Below are 23,604 nucleotides of genomic sequence, written 5' to 3' on the forward strand. Positions count from 1 at the left end.
CACTTTCCGCTAGGCACCGCCTATGAAGGGAAAGAAGTCAAAGAATAACGTCTCTCATTTATCCCACGTGATTGGCTACGGTCTGCGTCGAGGGTCTGTTTGCGGGAAGCTCTCCTTCGCGCGCTCTCTTTTCCATGACTGTCACCGCCGCCGTCCCGGGTGCTCCGGCACCGGCGTGTACAGTGGCGGGGGCCGCGCCTACTCCCACCTCTGCGCCGCCTGCTGCGCGGCCCCTCTTCAGGCACGTGCGATTCGAGAACTTGGTGGCCGGACTGAGCGGAGGCGTCGTTTCCACGCTGGTGCTGCACCCGCTGGATCTGGTGAAGATCCGCTTCGCAGGTTAGAGCCTCCTGCCCCTTCCCCCTTTCTCAGCCGCAACGTCACCGCGCACCCCAAACCGCCATCTCCTCAAGAAGAAGACTGTGGATTTATACCCCGCCCTTCTCTCTGAATCAGAATCTCAGAGCGGTTTATAATCTCCTTTATCTTCTTCCCTGACAACAGACACCCTTTGAGGTGGATGGGGCTGAGAGAGCTATCACAGAAGCTGCCCATTCAAGGACAATTCTTGCGAAAGCTATGGCTGACCCAAGGCCATTCCAGCAGCTGCAAGTAGAGGAGTGGGGAATGAAACCTGGTTCTCCCAGATAAGAATCCCCACACTTAACCACTACACCATACTGGCACCAAACAAGGCCAAGTGCCAGTTCTATCCCCCCCTCCCCATGAGCATTCTCAATGGGCATCAACAGCCAAATTCTGTTCCTACCCTAAAGATGCTCAGTCGGAAGTAGCCTGATCATTTGCAAGGTGAGGTGCTCATGCCAAGGCCTTTCGGCAGTGTTCAGTTCTGACTTTCAGCAGTTTTCCAGTGGCTTTCTTGAGATCTTATCTTCCCACTGGCAAGGCTAGGAATTGTACTTTAGATCATCTGTCTGCATCTAAACTGTATGCTAATATTGGGCTGTGGTCTTCTTGATAATTATAGTCAAGAAACAGGCTCTCCTAAGGTCATTTCCCAACTGTTTTGGGGGAGAACATCCCCAACTGCAGCTCACCCACTGTTGCTTTCCTCGTCCTTAGGGAACCATCCTTGTCTTCATGACATCAGTAGTCGCCCTGAGCCTGCTTTGGCAGGTAGGGCAGGATATAAATCCAATAAAATAAATAAATCGCTTGCACGTGCAGTCAGTGAGGTGTTTGAAACTAGAGAAAGGGGCAAAGACCATCCTGGCACTGAATGCCAGAACTGTATGACTCAGTGGCCTCGGCACGTGGAAATGTGCTACATCCAGAACTGCTACAGATGTGTGAATGTTTTATAGCACTGCAGTCAAAAGGAACTGCAGCTTATTCCAAGTATATGTTTAACATTTATGTAGCTCTTCTTGTGTTCAAAGCACTTTGTGCACATTGTCTTGTTGCATTACTTGCAGCAGTTCTACACCATACCAGTATTATATATTTGAGATACAGAGGAATGGCTGAGCAACTTTTGGTTTTGTGTCAGAGGCAACATTTGCTTCATGGATCTCACTCTTTTACCCACTTTTACTTTTAGAAATCTGTCTAATTATTTACTGTTGGAACAAGTGCAGTGTCAATGTTGGCTTAAAGTTTCATTAACTTCATAGTTCTCAGCTGGAAAAGATCTACTTGCTTACTTGTGTTTTTATGTGTTGTTATTGACGCATTCTGGAATACACTTTCTTTTGATTTCTCTCCAATTGTTTTGTCTAGTGAGTGATGGCTTAGAACTCAGGCCAAAATACAATGGAATCCTTCACTGCTTGTCAACCATCTGGAAACATGAAGGATTGCGTGGTCTGTACCAAGGGGTAACACCAAACGTATGGGGAGCAGGTGCCTCTTGGGGCCTGTACTTTTTCTTGTAAGTTGAACTATTAAAATACTTCCCAGTGTTCTCTTCTGTTCAAATATGTGATTGTAATGCATCTTTAACATATGTAAACATAGGCATGCTTTGATTTAGTCTACTTTGATTGCAAAAGCTGGAGGTGGATGAATATGTCATCCTGTGTAACTGTGGTCCTTTTTTATCCAGACGTTCCTGACGTCCCATACAAAGCTTGTATCTTAATATTTATATAGATATCAACACCTTCCCATATTTAATATTAATCATAAAGACCTAGAAAGATCCAAGATAAGCAAAAAAGTATTTTGTGTTATGTAAACGTGGGCTGGATCGAGGAGCCGTCAGCTGGTGGTCATAGATTTTTCCTGCATTCTCCTCTACCCAACAGTCCTTTGTGACCCAGGGAGAATTTACTCCTGAGGTTGCAGGACCTGTGTGAACTAATAACCAGGAGGCTGCAAGGGAGGAGGACACAGGGAACAAATTTTCCTTTCTTCCAGTCAGTTGAGCTCTGTTTATGGAAGAGACAGAAGGGAGCAATTTCAACCTGTACTTCTTGCCCATTGCAGCCTCTCAACCCATATGGCAATGAACTCTTCTGGGGCTAAAAAGGACTTCTGGGATAAGGGATGAGTGACGAAGACTGCAATGAGTCAGGCTAGACACATTATTTTTGACCTTGGAGGTTAGTTGATCTTGGATTATTTCAAGTTTTTCTAGACTGATCCAAAGTAAATCAGAATAAGGACTGCTGCAAGAAGAATCTAGAATCTCTTGTTCAGACCCTCTAGCTGTGTTGTACTGTTGTTTTTAGCAACCACTGTTTTGCATCAATTATTTTAAGCTATCAAGGTTCAAAGTACCTCAGTATCAGAGGCTGCAGCTCAGTTAATAGGATTAGAAATGAAGTGAACTATCCCAGTGTTATTCCTAATTTAACCCACATTGAATAAGTACATTTTTAAATAAATGGTGCAACTTGGTGATAGAACCTGGGTGTCTGCTATAAATTGTGCCTGGTTAAATCCAGAGCACACATAAAGATAATCTATGGATAGTCAGGAGTTTATATTTGTCTGTCATCTTTTGCTTGCCATACCTTGCTCCAGGTTACTGTTCAGCAGCCAGTAATTAAAGCTTATTAGAGTCAACACCAGGGAGGGTGGGGGTGTTAAAATAAATAACTGAGTATGAAGGACCACAAAGCACATAAATGTGGTTTATAATATGAAATATTGATAATAAGGACTATTACTGCATTGCTGGTGCTTTAAAAAAACCAATGCAGCTATGGCTAATCCCTAAGTGCCCAATAAATACCACTTTAACATGAACTGCTTTAATAATATTTCAGTCTGTTAATTGATACCTTTCCTTTTCTTCCCTGATTGGTTCATAGAATTCCTCTAATTTATATTTTCTTTTAACCGAGCAATGTACAAGGGGATAGATAATTACTGTGGGGAGAACAGCTAATCTTTAAAAATAGCTGTACATTTTCAAACTATAATGATTAATATTAAAAGTCTCTAAAGTAGAGGTCTATGGTGTATATATTTCTCTCTCTCTGTCTATACATGCATGCAGAACCACACAACTAGTGACTCCCTGTCACAATGCCACTTACCAAACCACCTGCAGAACTTGAGGAATCTTCAGAAACAGTTTGTGTGATATGTTACAGACCTGCTTTTTGAATGAAATCCTTCTAAGCATGTAACCGAACTTGAATGCACCTACAGTAGTTCTTTGACATCCAGCTGATATGTTTTATATTCATGTAGTTTTCTGATGCCCACATATATGTTTCTATATAATTGGTTTGTGCTGGCAGATCCAGATTTCCCCTGCATTCTCTTTTTTCTGGTAGTTCAGTACCAAAGATGCATTCAACATGGACACATGTTGGGGGATAGACAGAGGAAAGAAAACTGGATGAAATTGCCCCCTCTTCTGCCCACAGACCTTCCCAGGCTTGGCTGGGAGAAAAGGAATAAGGGGCAATATTGATAGATTCTCCCCCCCCCCCCCCCCGTTCACATAGCCTGTTGTCCATAAGACCTCGGACATCCACCATCAGTTTTCAGAGGTCAAAAAGGAGTACCACAGAAAATGGGACATTAGTTGTATACAGCCCAGTGTAGCTCATGAGTTTGTAAAATAATAAATTATCTGTATTTCCTAACCTTTTCTCAACCTTTCACTCCTCAGCTATAATGCCATTAAAGCTTACAAGACAGAGGATAAGCAAGAAAGCCTTGGAGCAAGTGAACACCTAGTATCAGCTGCTGAGGCCGGTGAGGAAACTGAGCAAGATAAAGTTTTTGTCCATGTTTATATATTTTTATTGCTGGCTTGAGTTCAAATGCTCATGTTTAATTCAGCAAAACTATTTGATCACTGAAAAATACTAAACTGTTCTAAGAGATAGAACATTCACAATACAATCCTTCCAAATGCATTGTGTTTTGTGCATTCCTAAGAATGCTTTCCTGGAAGTAAGCCCCATTGAGTAGCCTCCGGTAGGATTCTGAATAGACATGTTGGGTTCAAAAGAAAGATACTCAGATTCTTAATTTTTGTCATACTTTATTCTAAACATGACATGTTTGCCAACTGAATACAGATATTTATTTTTCTTCCATTTTGAATACTCTTGGTATTTGCTCTTTATCAGATAAAATTGTTGATCTGAACTATTTGAAACACCTGGTTGGCAGGATTGCAACACATTTCTTTTTGAGGCCAGAATCCAAAGAGCCATGCTAGGAGTTCTGTGTGCCCTAGGAACCTTGGACTTGCGTTTCTGTCACAGCAGAGTGGTATGCCTCCTGATATCTCTTTAAACTGAGGGTCTTCCCAAAAGCACTTTGTGATTTTGTGTGGTGAGCAGCAGTTGATTAATCAAAAAAAGTTTTTTTAAAAAAAAAAAATCCCATTGTGCATTCCCAAGCCCAAGGAATTTTTTAACAGTGTGGTCCTAAGTAGAGTTAAATCCTTCTGAGTCGATTGGAGTCTGCTTAAGGCTGCACTGTAAAGTACCTCTTTGAATCATGGCCTTATATTCACTCTGCAACTTTATAGTGTGATCAGTATACAAGGGGCTATAAATAGTAAAATAATCACAATGCATGCAGATCTGTCTGGTACATTATGTTTTGCCAGTTTTTCAGTGCATTTGATTTATTTGCAGTGGGTCCTTATTGTGCCTACATGCATTTTCAGAAATACAGTAAAATTGTGATTTTTTTTTAACCATATCCTATAGTGCTATATGATTTCCTTTGAAACAAGGCATATGCTTGCATGTTCCATGTGTATGCACTCTCTCTTATGCTGCTTCTTTCTCTGTTTTCTTTTTAGTATTAACCCTGGTTTATTGCGATGTCCAGATCAGCAGGTTGGCCTTTGTCCCCCAGTCTAGAAACAGAAACTGAGCAGAGAGTTTCTAATTTTGATTTTGTCATGAGGAAAGCCCTTCTGCTAGACATGGACTAGGAAAAGAAACAGAGTTTCTGGCCCTTCTCACAATGAAGGGGAAAGTGAGGGGGACTGGGTCTGATCGCATTACATTTACTGGGAAATTAATATTCCCAGAAAGAGAAGCCTAGACTGAATTTTTATTTGAATATTTCTGTGCCATCTGTCCACTCAATACAGGATCCCTAAGGCTTTAAGCCTTCCCTCTTCCCTTATTTGGAAACATACTCAGGACTAGGGATGTGAAGGCCCAGGAAAAAAAATTCATTTTAAAAAAACATTTCTTCTCTGATTCCCCCTTCTCCGTATTGCCTTTCCATTTTTGATGGAAAAATTGGAAATTTTGTGGAGTGCTGAAAAAAAAATGCTATGAAATATTTTGTGTTTTTCTAATGAGTTAAAGGTTTTTAAAGACAAGGTGTGCATGCTATAGACATCTATAGCTTTTAAATCCAAGATGCATTTCTGCACTTAGAAGGATACCTAATCTTCATGAGGGGAGGGAGGATGGAGGACTTTAATTCTTTCTTAGCAGTTGCATGCCTTCTATGGTCCTTTTGACTTGATGTAGTTGATTTTTTTACCTCTCCCTCAAACCACTGACACATTTACTCACAGACTGAGTTAAAAAAAAAGCTTATTGCCCTTGCAGGGGGATTAATAGGATCAGAAGGAGGTGGTGAAGAAACTGCACCACAGCCAGAGGAAAACTGAAAGTTTCATTGAAAACATAGCTCTCTCTAACCAGATAGCAAAAATTAAGGCACATGCACTAAAATAGTATAGGATACATGTTACTCAGTTTTCTGAGTATTGGGTATATTTGTAATTTTGCTTGTATAAAACTAAGGCACTTATAACTTTAAATTCCATAAGTATGTCAAATATTTCAGTTTTATATACTAAGTAAATTATAAATGATTCATTTGGTGTTAAAGCAATAAAATTAGTTGAGGCTTGATATGACAGTAAGTTTTGCATATATTTCAATTTTTCTCCCAAATTTTCATTTATTTCTGGAAAAAACGGAAAATCTGCTTCCCTGCACCTTCAAAACTCCCTCCCCCACACACCTTTAGCATTTCTGGAAATTTTAGAACTACACCCAGGACCTTGGAACTCCTTATCTTTGGCCAGTTCTATGGTATATTTGTTAGCCTTACCTCCATCCCCACTTTCCAAGCTTTGTTTTGGAACTCAGTCCTTTGATTTGAAACTTTTTGCTTTGCCTCCTATATCTGTCCATGTACCCTGAGTACAGTGCTTTCTGATGCCTTGTCCTGCCTTTCATGGCCTGTAGAAACCTTTGCTTGCCCAGAACTACCATGTTGTGTGAGAAGAAGGGTCCAGTTTCTGACACATGCTAGATACCATCTCCTATTCATTGCTTTGCCTTTTGCATTATTTCCTGTTTGAAAGGTTGGAGCCCTGCTTTGGGATTATGGACTTCTGCTTGGGACCTCCTATAAGTCCCTGCTTCATTATCTTGCACTACCTCTTCTGTCACTGTGGATATGCTTGGAATATTTGGCTCTCAACATGGGCATTTTGGTGCTGACTTCTTTCACTGCATGGTTGATATTATTTTAATTGCTTGAGTTTGCTAATTCTTCAAGCCAACCGTTTGTATAATTCCCCTTAATAAACTTTGCTTTTAATTTCACCATGCTTTCATGATTTGTTGAAGAGCTCTATCACTTCGTTTGCAAATCCCTTTTGCCATTTGTGTGCATTATATATTTGAACTGACTGTTAGCTGCCCTGAGTCCGTTCACGGAGAGGGCGGGATAGAAATCTAAGGTAATAAATAAATGAATCATTGGCCAGATAGGGTGTTTTCTCTTAGAAGCATAGAACCTAAGCCAGCAGGCCCTTTAGGATGGGAATAAGATGTAATGGGTAATCTTTCTTGCATTGAGGCCACTGCAGTGTGAGTTTGGGCTGAATTGGAATGTGGGCCACTTACACACTGCCCTCCCCCAGCCACACATTGTAACCACCTTTGTGGAATGAATTGACTCTGCTTGAATGTTTGATGTCAGAAGTGTGCAAGGATCCTTGGGGAAGCTTTTGCCAAGGCATACTCCTCAAGTTCCACACCCTTTTCGGCAGCATTTTCTGTCAGCAACTCTTATTGAGTTTAGATGGATTGATAAACCAGGACCTGGATGCTAAATAATTTATGTTTGCATGTTTGTTTTCTGTAAACACTGCCTTTTGTAGGATAATAGTAATGTAATTGATACAATTGTCACATTTTTGTCTGTTGTTAGGAGCCATGACCCTCTGTATTACAAACCCAATTTGGGTGACAAAAACTCGGCTTGTGCTACAATATGAAGCTGGTATTGATCCGTCAAAGAGGCAGTACAAAGGAATGGTAGATGCTCTTATAAAAATATATAAGTGTGAAGGTATACGTGGCTTATACAAGGTAAGATGGTTAGAAATCGTAGTCTGGGAGTACTGATGTTTTGTGTGACCAAAACATCATTAGTGATGTGAAAGTGTATATGTGAAAGTGTTACTGTGTGAGTTTTGCTACCATGGGCTTTGTGAGGAGTCAGATATAAATGGATTGAAAAATGACATTTGGAGCCAGCTTGACTGAGTGATTTCTGCTTGTAGCTGTGTTGTTGCTAGCAAAACCATAATATTTTAACTATTTACTCCAAAACAGTAATCTCTGTAGAATTACTAGGCCTGTATACTGTCTGATCTTGGTCTACTTTTGCTGTCCATTGTGCACAAATTTGACTCTTCAAAAAAATGGGAAAGGGTTGAATCTAGGCAACTTTTTCAGCCAGTCTTGCCCAGTTTCCCTCCTTAGTATAAACCCCCTGTGGCTTTTGTAAATGCAAGTCCTGTGATCCACAGCTTAGTCTTTTTGAATGGCAAAAAGAACTCCTCCTTCCTCTTTCACCACCAGAAAAGCTGGTTGAATCCAACCCCAAACATCTGATGATACACTGGAGTAGTGTACTGCTACATCAAAAGGATATTCCCACTGAAATCAGCACCTAAGCATAGACAGGTTAAGGCTGTTCTTCAGACTTGTGCTACTCAGTTGTCAGTGGGCCAGTCTTCTATGACTGGGAAGTCAGGATCTAATTATTGTTGTATGAGGGACTACACAAGGGACTTTTTGCATTTCTAAATTGGAGCTAATTTGAACAATGCTGCTCAACCCTTTCTGAATGTTGCTTTTAAAACTATATGCCAACTCTTCTAGCCAGTACTTCAGTAACACCAAAGTGTGAAAAACTACAAGAAATAGAGCAAAAAGGCATTCTTGTAAGGGCTCTGTAGATTGGACTGGACTGAAAACAGGTTTTCCAGGATTTTCAAAACTGTGAAATGATTAAGGGACTTGATTCTTATGAACTGTGAAAGTCAGGCTCTCATCCTCCTTGTGAGGGCAGATGAATCAGACCTTGTCTTCTGGTCAAGAGGACTTGTTTCCCAAATGTATAAAACAGCCTACTGACATAACCTAGACTGAGAATATAGAGTAGTTAAAAAACAGAAAGGAACTTTTTATGTTTTGTATATTGATGCTGGGGAAAAAATGCATTTGTATTTTCATTGCAACGATAGAAGCTGGTAACTGTTGTTCAGCTATTGTTCTAAGCATGCATCTATTAAAACTATTGTATTTTTCCTTCTAAGGAAAGAAAATAGGTGCACAGTTTATTTATAAGGACCAGCAGTACTGACCATGTATTTACTTTCAAGGTTTCATAATGCTATGCTTTGAAGCTAAAGTTTATGTGTAGTAATAAAATAACTGTAAAGTTATCCTGTAATATGAATCAGATGGGCTAGCTTTAATGTTTTGCTCTTTAAACTCTGTAAAAGAAATCTGTGTTTTAGGGATTTGTCCCTGGTCTGTTTGGAACAAGTCATGGAGCACTTCAATTCATGGCATATGAAGAACTTAAGTCAAAATACAATAAGCATTGGAACAGACCATCTGATTCAAAACTGGTAAGGTACTTCTTTATTGTGGATTATCTTATGTATGTAATATTCAATATACTCTGTCACTGAGAACAGTTGTTCTATTTAAGCTTTCATGGCTAATAGGCATTGATGGCCCCATCTCCCATTAATTTGTCTAGCCCCTCTATAAAGCAAACTAAGCCAGTGGCTATAGTTGTTTTTATGACAATAAGTTCTACCATTTAATCATGTGTTGTATGAAGAAATACTTTCATTTGACTGTTTCTTATTTAGTATTAGTCTTATTTAGCATTAGTCTCATTTATTATTAGCAGCATTTATTTAAAGGATATAAACTATAAAATATTCATAAACCATGAAACCTGTTAATGTGAAGTTTATTATTGGTTCCTTTGGCAGTTGTCTGAAACTAATGTTGGCTTCATTTCATTTTTAGAGCACTTTAGAGTATATCACTATGGCAGCATTATCGAAAATTTTTGCTGTTTCAGCAACATACCCATATCAGGTTGTGAGGGCGCGTCTCCAGGATCAGCACAACAAATACTCAGGAGTAGTGGACGTAATATGTAGAACGTGGAGGTAGGCCCAGGAATCCAAACCTGTTGCAAAAGTAATTCCTTTACAAACAGTGCAATGCTAAGCAGAGTTGTACCTTTCTAAGTACATTGAAGTCAATGAGTTGAGAAGGGTATAAATCTATTTACAATTGCCCTGTAAGTATAAGGCAGGAATTGATTTCTACGTTGAACATAGTTTTATTTTCAGCTCATGACACCTAAACATATGCAAACATATGAGGTTACAAGTAATGTAACAGTAAAGTGAATGTGAAAAATAACATGAGAAGAAGTGTGCTGTATATTCACCATCATTTGGTTAAGGGGGAAAGGTTGGAGTATATAGATAAGCTACCCTGCAGCATTCCAGTGCAGGGTAATTAACGTTTAATTTTTCAAATTAAGTACAGCAACATCTTGTTAATTAGCATTCGTGGGTGAATTGGGTTTGCCAGTTAACCAAACATACTGGTTAACAAAGCCTTTTCTCGATAGCAAGAGGGCAGCAGTTTTGAGCAGCTGGTGGCCATGATTAGGATTTGGAGACTTCTCCAGTGTTGCCTGCTTGAAACTGCTGCCTTCTGGCCAGCATCCTGCCCGAGCCACCTGGCCAGCACCCTGCCTCCAAGTCACTCCACTGGTGCGCTCAGCTGGATGTCATGGGAATGCTGGTTAATCACACAAGCTGTTCAGTTAACAACACTCTTATAGTAGTACCTATTTCAACATGATGGTTGTGTGAAGCAGCTTTGTAGGAGGTCTTGGTAACACTGGTCCTCATAGGGCTGTGTTCCTGGTATCACCATGTGTGAGCAACAAATGAAGCGGCAACCACCAAGTGACTGCCTTTGTGAGCTCCTGTGCTTGAGCAGCCTGGGAATCCTGTCCATATCACTTTGCTTGTCAAGTTTGCATCCTGGGAGAGCTGCGTCCCTTTCTGTCAGCCCCACAACTCCTACTAAGACCCTGTTCCTCAGCTATGCAGGTTAGGAGGTGGGAACCTGACCAAAGCAGTGAAGTATCATTTCTGGCTTCCCCATATTTATTTCCATCTGAGCTGATCAAGCTGCAGAGACATCCCCAGGTAGAGTTGTAAACATCCAGGCGGAGCCTGGAAATCTGCCAGAATTACTATAGCGATCAGTTCCCTTGAAGAAAATGGCAGTTTTGGAGGGTGAACTGTTATACCCTGCTGAGGTTCCTCCACTCCCAAATCTCCAGGAATTTCCTTGCCCAGATTTAGCAGCCTTACCCGACCCCCCAGTTTGAATAGAACTAATAAAACAGCTTTATATGAGGTATTACACCATCCTTCCATTTATAAATCTGTGGTGTCATTCTTGCCTGTGGTTGGGTGAAAATGTTGCTATCCTGCCTTCAGCTTTTGGTTGGGGGAAAATGTTCCTGTTCTGGCTTCCAACATTCACTTGTCCTTTTGTCGCTCTGCTTTTGCCCCACAGCAGATGGAGCAGGAGAATGGCATAAAGACTGGGGGGGGGGGGGGGGGGGGGGGAGATAAGGTGTGTAGTAGCTGCATTCTCTACCATAGCCCTTAAAACTTTTTAAAGATACAAGCGGGACCTCTGGCTTGAGTTCTGGCAATCCTGCTCAAAATATAGTCTGTATATTTTTCCCCTGCCCTCCAAATATGGTCAGTATAAAGGGAAGATCACCTGGTATAGCAAACCATGTGACTCATAGAATTCTGTAGTTGTTGACAAGTATAAGTAATGGGCTGTGTGCAGTCTCAGATAAGAATATATGATGGTCTTTGCCATTAAATCTGGTACTCTACCAGTAATTGAAAATTTTAAAAAGTAGTTTTAAAAGGGTCTTGATACATCTCACCCATTTATTTTTCTGTAACTATACAGCCAAGGCTTTCAGTTTTTAAAAAAGATGAAATTCTTACTAGAGTCCTATCACATTTAGAATTTTAAACTGTTTTAAAAACATTATGCAGAAAATTGTTGAATGATCTTCCTATCAAATGCACTTGGAAGTTACAAGTAAATGTTTTCTACTTCTCCATAGGACAGAAGGAGTTCATGGATTTTACAAAGGAATTGTACCTAATGTGCTCAGAGTAACACCTGCTTGCTGTATTACCTTTGTTGTGTATGAAAAAGTATCCCGGTTACTTCTTGGCTTTAAAAATAGCAGTTGAATCCTGAAGATTTCTTCAAGAAGGACATCATCATCAAATAGCTGTCTGTTTTAAGACTTAATTTTTCTGGTATTCACAGAGGAATAGGGCAATAGATCACATTTTGACAGATGCGATTGAAAGTCTCTGCCTGGAATTTTCCATGCTAACTTTATGTCTGAGCAACCAAATGCAGCTCAGCAACAACTCTGCATATTGTATTTCATTCTTTAGTGAATTATTCTCTCTAGCCCTGTTCTGAGAAAAGCAATGAACTCTAAACTGGGAAATGGCAGAAAGGTCATGGTGTCAAAGTACTGGAAGCCACAATATTTGGTATGCTACAAATATATGGATGTCACCTATTTATATCACGAATAAATTGTGTATAAGTTTGTCTACAACAATGATTTCAGCTTTCCATATCCTTTCAATCCCTCAATTAAGCAAGGCTAATTGTGAACGAAAATGTATTTGGCCCTTATAGCATGGCACTGGGAACATGTGCATTGTGTTACTCTTGAATGCTTTAACTTAGCAAAAAACTGAACAATTGAACAATATATTTTAAATATTTATGGTGCCTACTCACTCATATCAGCTTCCATTTAAAATGCAACTGGATTAATGAACAGTTTTTTAAAAGCTGCCTTTTTACAACATTTGAAATATAACTCAGAATTAAGTATACAGGTAGCCCAGATCTATGAATGCCTGGCTTTGGCAACTGGCGAGTTCAGAACCAGCCTGTATCTACCCCAATCAGAGCACCAGACTGCTGAGGTCAGGTCTCTTGCTACTTGATGAGTGCGCATCAAGGAAAGGAACAGAAGCCATCACTATCATTCCTTCAGTGACTGCTATCCATCCAGCAACTATATTATTAGCCGTGTTTCTACCTCTGTTGTCCAAATTCCACACTGCTTCTTGGAAATGTCTTCATAGAACTGAAACCTCATCAAGTTGGTATATGCAGGGGTAACAGTTTACGAAGATTAATTTGTGCATACCTTCAGAGCTTTTGTGACTTTTGAATTTGAATTTGAGATAGAAATATTAAAGCAATCAATAACTGGATTTAATTAAAATAGCAGTAATTGATACAAGATTTCTCTCCTTTCAGTACATAATTGAGTCTTCTTCCTTTACTCATAATAATGAAAAGTGGTTTCTTGCTTAATTTGAAATTACATTCAAAGTAAAATCATACTTTATTTTGTTACTATAGGTTTGAACAAAGGTAAATGTTTCTATTTTGGATATTTATAAAAGATCATCTTTATTAAGAAATGTAAAAAACTGTCTAGACAATATAAAAGTAGTACATAAATACAGATTTCAGTCTCAAAATCTATATTCCAAAACATTATGAAAAACATGCTAGGATACTTGTTTTAATAGAAAAATCAACTGCTTACTGGTATGTCTATAAACAAATTTGTGCGTCATAGCCAAGTGCTTCTTTCCATATATAGGAAAACTAGCAAGGGAGGGGAGAGTTATACATTGTATATAACATACTGTTGATGTGGGGTTGAATCAGGGAAAGAGCATTCTATTTTGGTAACTCTTCTATAATGATGCGGGAAACTGAGTTCCATCCAGTTGAAGCATCTCCTCTTGGGTAATCTGAGCAAGTACCAACCCAAATGGCAACATCCACCAAGCCAGCACTGATTCCTTCACATAATCCTTCCACTGTTAAAAAACAAACACATCTTGTTTTTACTCAAAATCATCTGTTGACAAAGTCTAAAGAAAAGAGAACAGGTGGAGATGGTCAAAAACAGCAAGGAGGAAGCTGAATAGGTCATTTATCGTTAGAACTGTACAGTAGTTGCCCTATCACCCTTCCAGATGTCAGACTACCAGCAGAAGGGCACACATGAAGCTGCCTTAAACTGAATCAGTCAATCAAAATCACTATCATCTTTATTCAAACTAGCAATGACTCTCCAAGCATCTTAGGCAGAGGAGTTTCATATCACCTACTACCTGATTCTCTAAACTAGAGACTAAATTTGGGACTTTTGCAAAAAATGATGAGGCTGATTAGCCTGGTCTCATCTGCCTTATTGTATTGTATTGCACAAGGTCGCATAACCTTTACAGTAAAATTTGCATGGCTCTGTGGCGCAGAGTGTTAAAGCTGCGGTACTGCAGTCCTAAGCTCTGCTCACGACCTGAGTTCGATCCCCAGTGGGAGCTGGGTTTTCAGGTAGTCAGCTTGAGGTTCATTCAGCCTTCCATCCTTCCGAGGTCAGTAAAATGAGTACCCAGCTAGCTGGGGGGAAAGTGTAGATGACTGGAGAAGGCAATGGCAAACCACCACATAAAAAGTCTGTCATGAAAACATCATGAAAGTAACGTCACCCAAGAGTTGGAAACGACTGGTGCTTGCACAGGGAACCTTTCCTTTCCTTCTTTATACATACCTGAAGAAGTGCGGTGTATATTAATAGTGGAATTTAATTCTGGACTTCCTTGATCTAAATAAATTATAGCCTCAATAGGAAGTGGCCCGGAACACTCAGCTCCATTAAATGTAAAATACCAGCGTTGACAACAGGCATTTCTGCATTTGAGGCGAAGCGATCCACTGAAGAGAACTCTTAAAGCACTATTGGTGCGCATCTTTGTGAACGTGCATTCCTATTTTTTTTTAAAAAAGAACAAGGTGTGCATTAAAGCTATTTAAATTTTTCACTGTTGCACAAAATACTTGATTATTTTAATTGCCTGGATTTCCATCACCCAATTTTCAGCTGATGCATGCCACAAACTTCTGAAGTGACTCCAGAACAAGAAATTCACTTGTTATATCTTACAGCAGAACCATCTCCGTTCTGCTTGGTGGTTTTTGTTGTCATCCTAAGGTAGTATACACATAAGTGAAATTTAGATACAGAAAATCTTTCAGAAGCGTTAAATTTGCAGACTTCAAATACCGCCGTCGCAACAAAATTGGATTTTCCAGTTCGTGATGGCTGGAATTCCAAGACATGGTAGATTCTTTCACAAGACCATGGATATCAGGGTTCAAAGGAAGAAAACAATATTGTAGGAACAATATCTGTAGTTAATTCATCATCTTAGTAAAGTAGCACATGACCAGTTTTAAATCTAACCCCACATGAAATGAGAAGGAAATGTCAACCAGAACTTTACTAAACGAAGAAGGTGCATTTCATTACTGATAGGAAACGTGATTCACATATAACAAAAAACACTTGTCGTTAGGATGACCTTTGGAAAATCCTTAGGGGTATGTGCTCCATTTCTTTTCTTGTACATGACACAGAAATAGTCACATTCATTTTCACAACAAATTACATATCACAACAGGGTAACTAGTACCCCTGTTTGATTAGCTTTTATCTGCTGCTTTGTAGCCTCAGTATTTTATGGTTAATTTTATGTCTCAAGCTGGTTCTCTGTAGAGTTGGCACAGAAATTTGCTGAGGAAATAAATAATAAACACATGTATGTTAAACAAATAAACCACAGATTTCTCTGAATATGATTTTTCTTCAAAGCACTATTTTAACTAGTTCAACAGCAAGAGAACAAACCACAGTTTGTGGGTCAGACATAAAATAATTTGCCACAAAAGTGGAAATTATTTACTTACAAGTCACATGGTAAAGGAGCATGCAAACCCACATATTTCCAAGGGTTATCCTTGTAATAACCAACTATGCTAGTTACAAGATTTCTTTCTAACCCTTTGTAGGCTTTCTGTCTAAGGTGACAGTGATCGAACTACCTGTAGTGAAGTGTTTTCCAGTGGACGTTACAGTTTTACAGTACTGAACAATTACAGTAACAAATTTAAAAGGCAAGTATATACTTAAGAGTTGATAATATTCTCTCAAATGGACATTCATGAAAAGTTGGGGTTTCATATAAGATTACAATTGCTTCCCTTTCCTTAAATATATTCTTATTCTAGCATGTTCTGTTTTTTCCTATTTTTAAATCTCACCACCAAAGATATACAAAGGATTGCCAGTACTTTTAACCAGTGGTAGGCCATAACTACGTGTTTGCCTCACTAGCAAACTTACCCCTAGTAAGTTAACAGAAGATTAGCTGTCAAATCCTTGTAAGATTTCTCATCACATATATTTTACATATTAGAAATTGAATATGCTTACTGCAATTTTTCCGAGGTCTATGCCATAGTTCAGAGCACTCCAGGAACATTGTTTATAGTTGGGAGTCCATGATTCTTCAAAGCTCTCTCGTATACATTCTCCTTTTTCTCCTTTAAGCCCATCTCGACCAGGAATACCAGGAGTCCCAGGGATACCATTGACTCCAGGATTTCCATCTCTTCCAGGAACACCACTTGGTCCTTGCAAACACATCCCATTCCCATTATACTGAAAAACAAAACAATTCACATTTATGTTGTGAAACTAGCAGTGCAACACTAAACAGAGTTTCTCCAGTTTAAGCCCACTAAAGTCAATATATATTGAAGTACAGTGTAGCTGCACCTGTTAACTTGCCTTGTACTATAGTGACTTTTAAACTTGTATTAATCACTTCTTGCGATTTAATCAAAGTTGTGCAAAATGCTAAAATAGTGATGTGTCTTTCCCTCTCTTTATAACCCAGCACACAAGAACCCAAAATGTGATCTGGTGGCTTCCCTTCTGCAGCAAATCTGGTCTTGCTTTCACTAATACCTTGATGATGCAGACTGGATAAGGACCTCACGTATTCGCTACTGGAAGGACTGGAGAATTCATAGGTATCCTAAGTAGCGTTACACCCTTCTGGGTCCCAGAAGTGAATGTGCCTAACATAAGAAGCCCAAGTCTCCCGCTGGAGCAGGAGATCTCCCAGCCTGCCCTGCCATTCCCTGCTACTGCTTGACATTCAGCTTTGGATGAATCCTAGACCAGGGGTGGCCAAACTTGCTTAACATATAAGCCACATAGAATAAACGTCAGATGTTTTGTCAGAAGTTTGAGAGCCACAAGACATGAACACCAGATGTTTGACAGCAGGAAGGAAGGAGAAGGAGGGAGATGGGGAGGGAAGGAGAGGTAGAAAGAAAGCAACTTTAAATACATTCTCCAAGCTGCCAGTCAATAAGGTGGTAGGGGCTTTGAGAGCCACATATGTGCGAAAGTGCCACATGTGGCTCCTGGGCCACACTTTGGCCAACCCATCCTAAAGCATTGCTATGATGCCACATTTGGTTTTGTGCTTAAATTGATGTTGCATGTTGCTGAGATACGTGCCCAAACTGCCCCTGCCTCCCAATGCTTCCTGCAAACTGCCAGCTACAGCTGGCAACTCCAGCTTAGAAGGGCATAGCTCTGCTTAGGACTGCACTGCTAATTACTTCACAAAGTTGTTGTAAGCACTACATGAAAAGTATTATGTATGGGAAGCACTCCGAGTATTCTAAAACCCTGCACTTTACACTAATACTTGTAGGACAACGTTTGAGACCAGTGGCAACATTAAGACCAACAAAGTTTTATTCAAGGTATAACCTTTTATGTGCACACATAAAAGCTTATATCTTGAATACATTTTTGTTGGTCTTTAAGGTGCCACTGGACTCAAAATTTGTTCTGCTTCTTCAGACCAACACAGCTACCCACCTGAAACTAACACTTGTACTAATACTTATTACTTACCATAATTGAAAATCCTGCCACTCAAGCAGGATTTCCAGCAAATGGAAAGGAATAGCTAGCACAAACAGGTAGTGGACCATACTTGTTTTGATACTAAGGGCCATTTCATGACATCTGCCTTACTTGGGAAAGAAGTACATGCAAATTTCTTTTTTCCTGGGTGTCATTACAGAAGTATGATTGGCACTGGATTCCTAACATGTATTCCTGGCAAAGCAAACACTTGAGTGATCATCATGCTCAGCAGCTCTCAGATGGAATGGATCTTTTTCTGCTCCAAGTGTAGGCGCAGGAATTGCCTGCTAGCTCTTTTCACTGGTTCTGATTTAGACACTTCTGCCTTGGATACCAGGAGCACGTGCTATCCATGATCCTCCCCAAATGCATATTCACCAGTTTGCATGAATTGGGTAATGCACATATTTCAAGCTTTTGTGAATGTAATCAGAAAGCCAACATTCATTGTGGATACCTATTTGTGTTTACTGGGGCTAGCAAATATTCAGGTTACTCTGTTCACTCAAAACGGTGACAGCAAATATTTGCTCATTTATTGATGTTTCTATGTCACTTCATCAAGCCTTACTTGAGTTAGTTTGCAATTTATTAGGGAAGCTCACAAGTAGCATGCTTGCCCAGTAGCCAAGGCAGGTGCTCCCAAAATGTAACTCATGAAAAGGGATGCCAGCATGCTCTTGAGTTAAAGTTGGGATAGATTACCTTGTGCAGAGATGTTTGCTGTGTGCTTCAATTGCTATCACTTTATATTTCTTCCACATCTTTTCTCCATCTCCCATTATTATTATTATTAGTAGTAGTAGTAATAGTAGAGGAACTCTGTGGTGCAGAGTGGTAAAGCTGCAGTACTGCAGTCCAAGCTCTGCTTCCGCCGAGTTTGAACTCAGCGGAAGCTGGGTTCAGGTAGCTGGTTGACTCAGCCTTCCATCCTTCTGAGGCTGGTAAAATGAGTACCCAGCTTGCTGGGGGTAAAGTGTAGATGACTGAGGAAGGCAATGGCAAACCACCCTGTAAAACATCTGCCATGAAAACATTGTGAAAGCAGTGTCACCCCAGAGTTGGAAACTACTGGTGCTTGCACAGGAGACTACCTTTACCTTTAGTAGTAATAGTAGTAAAATTATTATTTTTAAATCTGTGATGAGAAATTGATAGTACTAGTTAAGTAGTGGCCAAGTAAAAATGGAGTGGAGCAGTTTGATTTCTCTGCCGAGGTCTTTCTTGATATGGAAGGACAAAGTATCCCTTGTTTTTTGAGGCATTTTGCTGCCAGATCTGCAAAAGGAGGTCACTTCATTGAGAATAAAACAGCATTTGGGAAAGTACAATAGTGTGGGAACCATTACAGTAATAGATCAAACAAGAGGCAACAGCTTGAAGATGCAGTGAAGAAGATATCAGAGTAATGGAAACTATTCAGGCAAGAAATTATTTCTCAAGGAGTCACCAAAAGGAAAGTATATTTTTCAAGAACACAAAGAGGAAAAGATAACTTGCCCCAAAGGGGAGTGACTCACTTAATAGAATATTTTCTCTGTTCATGGCACCCTGGAAATGTTGCATCTTTTGTCAGGCCATATTGGCAAGGCTTGTCAACCTCCAGGTGGCACCTGGAGATTTCCCACTATTACTATCGATCTCCAGATGACCAAGATCAGTTTCCCTGGAGAAAATGGCTGCTTTGGAAGGTGGGCTCTGTGACATTATGTCCTGCTGCTCCCCTTGCCAAATCCCACTCTCCGGCTCAACCCTCCAAATCTCCAGGTATTTCCCAACCAAGAAGTGGCAACCCTATAATAATGTTGTTCAGCAAACTCAGGGTCAATCTGGACATGATGGGATCCTCATGCTGGCCATAAGGATGACAATGCCTTTGCAAGTTGGGCCCACAGCACAGCACTTCCCCCCCTCCTATGCAATTTCTAGCATGAAACTGCCAGGGGTGAGGCCATGCAGCTGTGTCAGCACTTGATAAGGTACAGGGAGGGAGTAACAAGATCAAGCCTTTGCAACATTTTAAAATGGCACTGCCATCAGGGCCATAGTCAGAATTTCATGTTTGGTGAGGCCCACAGCAGCATTTTTTGTTTGAGGGAGCCAGGGGACCACCTGGCCCTAAACACTTTCTGCTTTTCAAGTAAAGTGACAGCACCGCCCCCCCCCCGCCCCCACATTTGTCTAATTCAGTAAGCCTTCCAGGGGGATCAGGCTGCAAGTAGGTCCCCCCCCAGTGTCAATCTGAAGCGCATCTCGCTGATCGCTAGCCAGGCAAAAGTGAAGCCTCCTTCCCGCCCTCCCAGCAGAAACTGCCCCCCATTGGATTCCAAGACCCCCACTGCCTCTGGCTGAAGCTGCTGCTTGTTTTGAGTGACACGGCAGAGAGGAGACTGGCAGCAGTGCTACAGTAGTGACGCTGTATTTGTTCAGAGTAGTGGTGAGTGGTGGTAAGCAAAGGAGGCAGATTGGAGGCCCTCCAATGGAGGAGCCATACAGATAGAAGGGGAGGTTGAATAGAGTGGCCTCCCCCCCCCGGGCCCCACTGTAGCTATGGGCCTGACTGTTATCCTCATGGCTACCACAAGACACTGTCATGTCTAGTTCAACCCTCAAAGTCTGGTATTATTAAGAACAGTATCATTTTGCCTTGTTTGATTTTATTTTCATGTATTGACTACTAGCTTCTCTTATTTGAAAAGATTTACAATACTGATTAGGGCTAATGTAATTAACTAGACAGACAAACGATTTTAGTCTTAATCCCTAGGCCTCCCAAGCAGGAAGCCCAATATCCACAGCATTACATCCTGTTTTTGAAAGGAACTATTTCATACAGACACTTAACTCAGCACTGCTTCTCTTCCTTTTTCCTCCCTGCATATATTACTGGGGAGGAGGGAACTTGGTGGTGATAACTTTAGATACAGTCTGCCAACTCTGCTGATGTGTCCAACATGTAACTGAATTGCTTGAGGGAGGAAAAATGTGGAAGAAACCAACTACCATTTCCCTAAAAGTTCATAGGGAGTAATCACAAAGAGCAGAGGAGATCTATCGGCTTACTCATCGTCAGCTGCCGGGAAGTCCCACCACATCAGATTATATAGCTGTCTCTCTCAGTGCTCCAGCTGCGGTTATGTTGGCAGACAGAAAGAGCTCTCCCAACCTTAACAATGGCCAGAATGCTGTTCCCATTCCTCCATGTTGTGCCCAGTTTGGACAACACTGTAAAAAGCCCCGTTCCTTTACTTCAATCACACCCAAGTTAGGCAGAGTCTGCACAGCCAACTGCAGGAGGCAACTGAAGCCTGAGGTGGTGAAATGTGCAGTTCCACATCACACTCCAAATGGGGAAAGCAAATTTAAATTTTGCACATCATGAGAAAAGGTTCCAGTCCTGCTCTTTGCTGGAACAGCAGAGGTTGGATCCAACCAACTTATTTTGCTCAACCTTGCCCAACTTTGCTTCTTCGACAGTCTCTGCCCCACATGGCTCTTCTCATTGATGGTCTCATGATCTCCAGCAGAGTATTTCTGGTGGTGAAAGGGGATGCCCTCCTTCCCTTTTAACAGTGGAAAAACTGTTTGGATCCAGTCCTAATTTTTCCATTTGTAAGACTGGGAAGCATTTACAAGCAGAACTCAGCCTCCCCACAGTCTAAATCGGCATTGTCCTTTCTCCTTTCATCGCTCTGCTGCAGGTATAGAGCAGGCCTTAACTCTGTTGCTGGGTAAAGAAGAAGAGTCTACCCATTACTTGCTATGCATGATGCAACCATGTTAAGATACCAGCTGGGCATCCACTTGGGGGGCTATAGCCCTTCCAGTTTTAACAGCACACATGTTGACATGTTAGCTCAGTTTCAGAGAGCCACTGGGCAGGTACAACATTACATTTCACTTGCCAAAGTCCACTGGAGGGATCTGTAGGACCTCCCATGCAGCCAGCATTTCATTTAAACTGGGCCCCCTCCTACCAGGCACGCAGTGTTAGCACACCAAAGAATGACAGGCTGAGCTAGTGTTGCAGTAACGTGCTATTGCTGCATGCACAGCAGCCCAGTGCAGACAGTGGGCAGTGGGCACATGCAGCAGCATCACTTAGGGAAGTTCTAGCCCGCCATCATTCCAATCCCAGCCTTAACCTGGGTCTTTGAGCCCCCTGACGAAGCAGAATGAGGTGGCAGAATTCCGGTCTACACCACTTTGAAGACTGCAGGTAGGGGAGCATTATCTTTTACAATGTTCCCTCTCATCGAATGCGCTCTACCTGCAGTAAACGAGGACTCCAGAACGAACACTACAGAACACACCCTCCCTCTTCTAGTTTGTTGTATTCGTTGTCGCGACGTAGAAGAGCGCATTAAAATACGACGCTTCTAACGTGGTGCGGCCCTCTACCGCCCCCTAGTCCATGCAGCGGGTCGAGCCCTGGCCACGCTTTGGTCCGGCTGGGGCCTTCAGCCCCCCGCCGCAGGCTGCCCTCCGAGAGCCCCGCCGCCTCCTTCACTCACCAGCTCCACCACCTCCCTCTGGCGAAGCGCCTTCGCCTTGCCTTTGGGGCTCTCCAACGACGACGAGGTCCCCGGCAGCAGGAGCAGCCAGAGGAGGGCCACGCCGAGCGGAGGCGGCCGAGGGGGCTGCGCGCTTGGCGAGAGGCGCTTCATGGCTGGCTCCGGCGCAGGCGAAGAAGCCTGGATGAATGGGGCAGTGTCTGCCGCGTGGATGAATGAGCCTTTGACGGCTCCTGTCCTGCCCCTGCTGCCTCCCAGGGGGCCGCCAGGAATGCGCAGCCGGCTGCGCTCTGCAGCGACGTCCTCCCGGCCAGCCGGCGGCGCGGGGAGGGGGGCAGTTGGAGTACGTACAGCTGGGGGCTGGGGGAGTTATGGATGCATATAGTTAGGCGAGCTTCATCCACGGAGTGGTGTCGCCTTCCCGGCACTGCCAGAGGCTGGCCACTGGAGGGCACAGGGCTAACCCGCAATGCTGCCCCTCCGGCAGTGGTGTTTGTAAAACCCCCACCCCCATCTGTTGCAGCGAGAAGGGAAAGGCGTCCAGTGTGGTCGCAGAACTTATGCTGGCTGCAGTAGGTTTCCGACTCGTTTGTCTGTTCAGGCATAGAATCGCCTCAGGTTAGGCACAGACTGGGAAATACAGTCGCTGCTTTTTCTCGAGATGGCTTCTTCAAAGCCGAGCCTTGCGCATACATATTACATTTCCAGACACATTCCTTGCTTTCTGGCTGCGCATATAGGAAGAGGAAGGCTAGCACAAGAAGTAGATCCTGTTTGCCCATCTCCCAGGGCTTTGTTGTTTGCGATGTTGTGATGGGTAACCGGGGAGGAGCTCAGTGGCGGAGCATTTGCTTGGTATGCAGAAAGTATCAACTTCAGTCCCTCTTCAATCCCTGACATCTCCAGCTAAGAATCTGGAAATCTTTGCCAGTCTAGTAGACAATATTGATCTTGAGACACCAAGGATCTGATTAAATTGCTGAGCAGACAGGTTAAAACGGATAAAAGGAAGTACTTCTTCACCCAAAGGGTGATTAACATGTGGAATTCACTGCCACAGGAGGTGGTGGCAGCCACAAGTATAGCCACCTTCAAGAGGGGTTTAGATAAAAATATGGAGCACAGGTCCATCAGTGGCTATTAGCCACAGTGTGTGTGTATATATAAAATTTTTTGCCACTGTGTGACACAGAGTGTTGGACTGGATGGGCCGTTGGCCTGATCCAACATGGTTTCTCTTATGTTCTTATGTTCTGATTCAGTATAAGGCAGCTCAGCATAGTATAGTGATTAAGGTGCTGGTCTGCAATATGGGAAACCCGGGGTTTGAATCCTCACTTGTTCCATGGAAGTGACCTTGGACCAGTCACACACTCAGCCTAGTGTA

At 41.9% G+C, this 23,604-nt stretch overlaps 2 protein-coding genes across 3 annotated transcripts; one reads left to right on the forward strand and one right to left on the reverse strand.

Annotated features, from left to right (window-relative positions):
- Nucleotide 1: 1 nt before the first annotated feature.
- SLC25A32 (solute carrier family 25 member 32) lies at nucleotides 2-12,432 on the forward strand. Of its 2 annotated transcripts, XM_060243345.1 has the most exons (7): nucleotides 95-339; nucleotides 1,741-1,891; nucleotides 4,091-4,176; nucleotides 7,633-7,793; nucleotides 9,233-9,346; nucleotides 9,759-9,904; nucleotides 11,917-12,432. In XM_060243345.1, the coding sequence occupies exons 1-7, from the start codon at nucleotides 135-137 to the stop codon at nucleotides 12,047-12,049; spliced, it is 996 nt and encodes a 331-aa protein (XP_060099328.1). In that variant the 5' UTR covers nucleotides 95-134; the 3' UTR covers nucleotides 12,050-12,432. The 2 variants fall into 2 exon arrangements, with proteins under 2 accessions (XP_060099329.1, XP_060099328.1); XM_060243346.1 differs by lacking the exon at nucleotides 9,233-9,346 and having other exon boundaries at nucleotides 2-339.
- An 856-nt stretch (nucleotides 12,433-13,288) lies between these two features.
- CTHRC1 (collagen triple helix repeat containing 1) lies at nucleotides 13,289-22,822 on the reverse strand. Its single transcript, XM_060243018.1, has 5 exons — nucleotides 22,682-22,822; nucleotides 22,218-22,577; nucleotides 16,186-16,449; nucleotides 14,464-14,680; nucleotides 13,289-13,726 (listed from the first exon to the last, which is right to left on the reverse strand). Exons 1-5 carry the CDS (start codon nucleotides 22,820-22,822, stop codon nucleotides 13,584-13,586), a joined length of 1,125 nt encoding a protein of 374 aa, XP_060099001.1. The 3' UTR covers nucleotides 13,289-13,583.
- Between the last annotated feature and the right edge of the window lie 782 nt (nucleotides 22,823-23,604).

Source organism: Heteronotia binoei, chromosome 7 (genome assembly GCF_032191835.1).
Source record: "Heteronotia binoei isolate CCM8104 ecotype False Entrance Well chromosome 7, APGP_CSIRO_Hbin_v1, whole genome shotgun sequence".
NCBI lineage: Eukaryota > Metazoa > Chordata > Lepidosauria > Squamata > Gekkonidae > Heteronotia > Heteronotia binoei.

Coding starts and splice junctions, on each gene's coding strand:
- SLC25A32 (XM_060243345.1), top strand. CDS start 135: ATGACTGTCACCGCCGCCGTCCCGGGTGCTCCGGCACCGGCGTGTACA. Junction 1,892..4,090: donor TGGGGCCTGTACTTTTTCTT/GTAAGTTGAACT, acceptor TTCACTCCTCAG/CTATAATGCCATTAAAGCTT. Junction 7,794..9,232: donor GTATACGTGGCTTATACAAG/GTAAGATGGTTA, acceptor TCTGTGTTTTAG/GGATTTGTCCCTGGTCTGTT.
- CTHRC1 (XM_060243018.1), bottom strand. CDS start 22,822: ATGCCTGAACAGACAAACGAGTCGGAAACCTACTGCAGCCAGCATAAG. Junction 22,578..22,681: donor CCGGAGGGGCAGCATTGCGG/GTTAGCCCTGTG, acceptor TAACTCCCCCAG/CCCCCAGCTGTACGTACTCC. Junction 16,450..22,217: donor AGAGGGAGGTGGTGGAGCTG/GTGAGTGAAGGA, acceptor TTGCACTGCTAG/TTTCACAACATAAATGTGAA.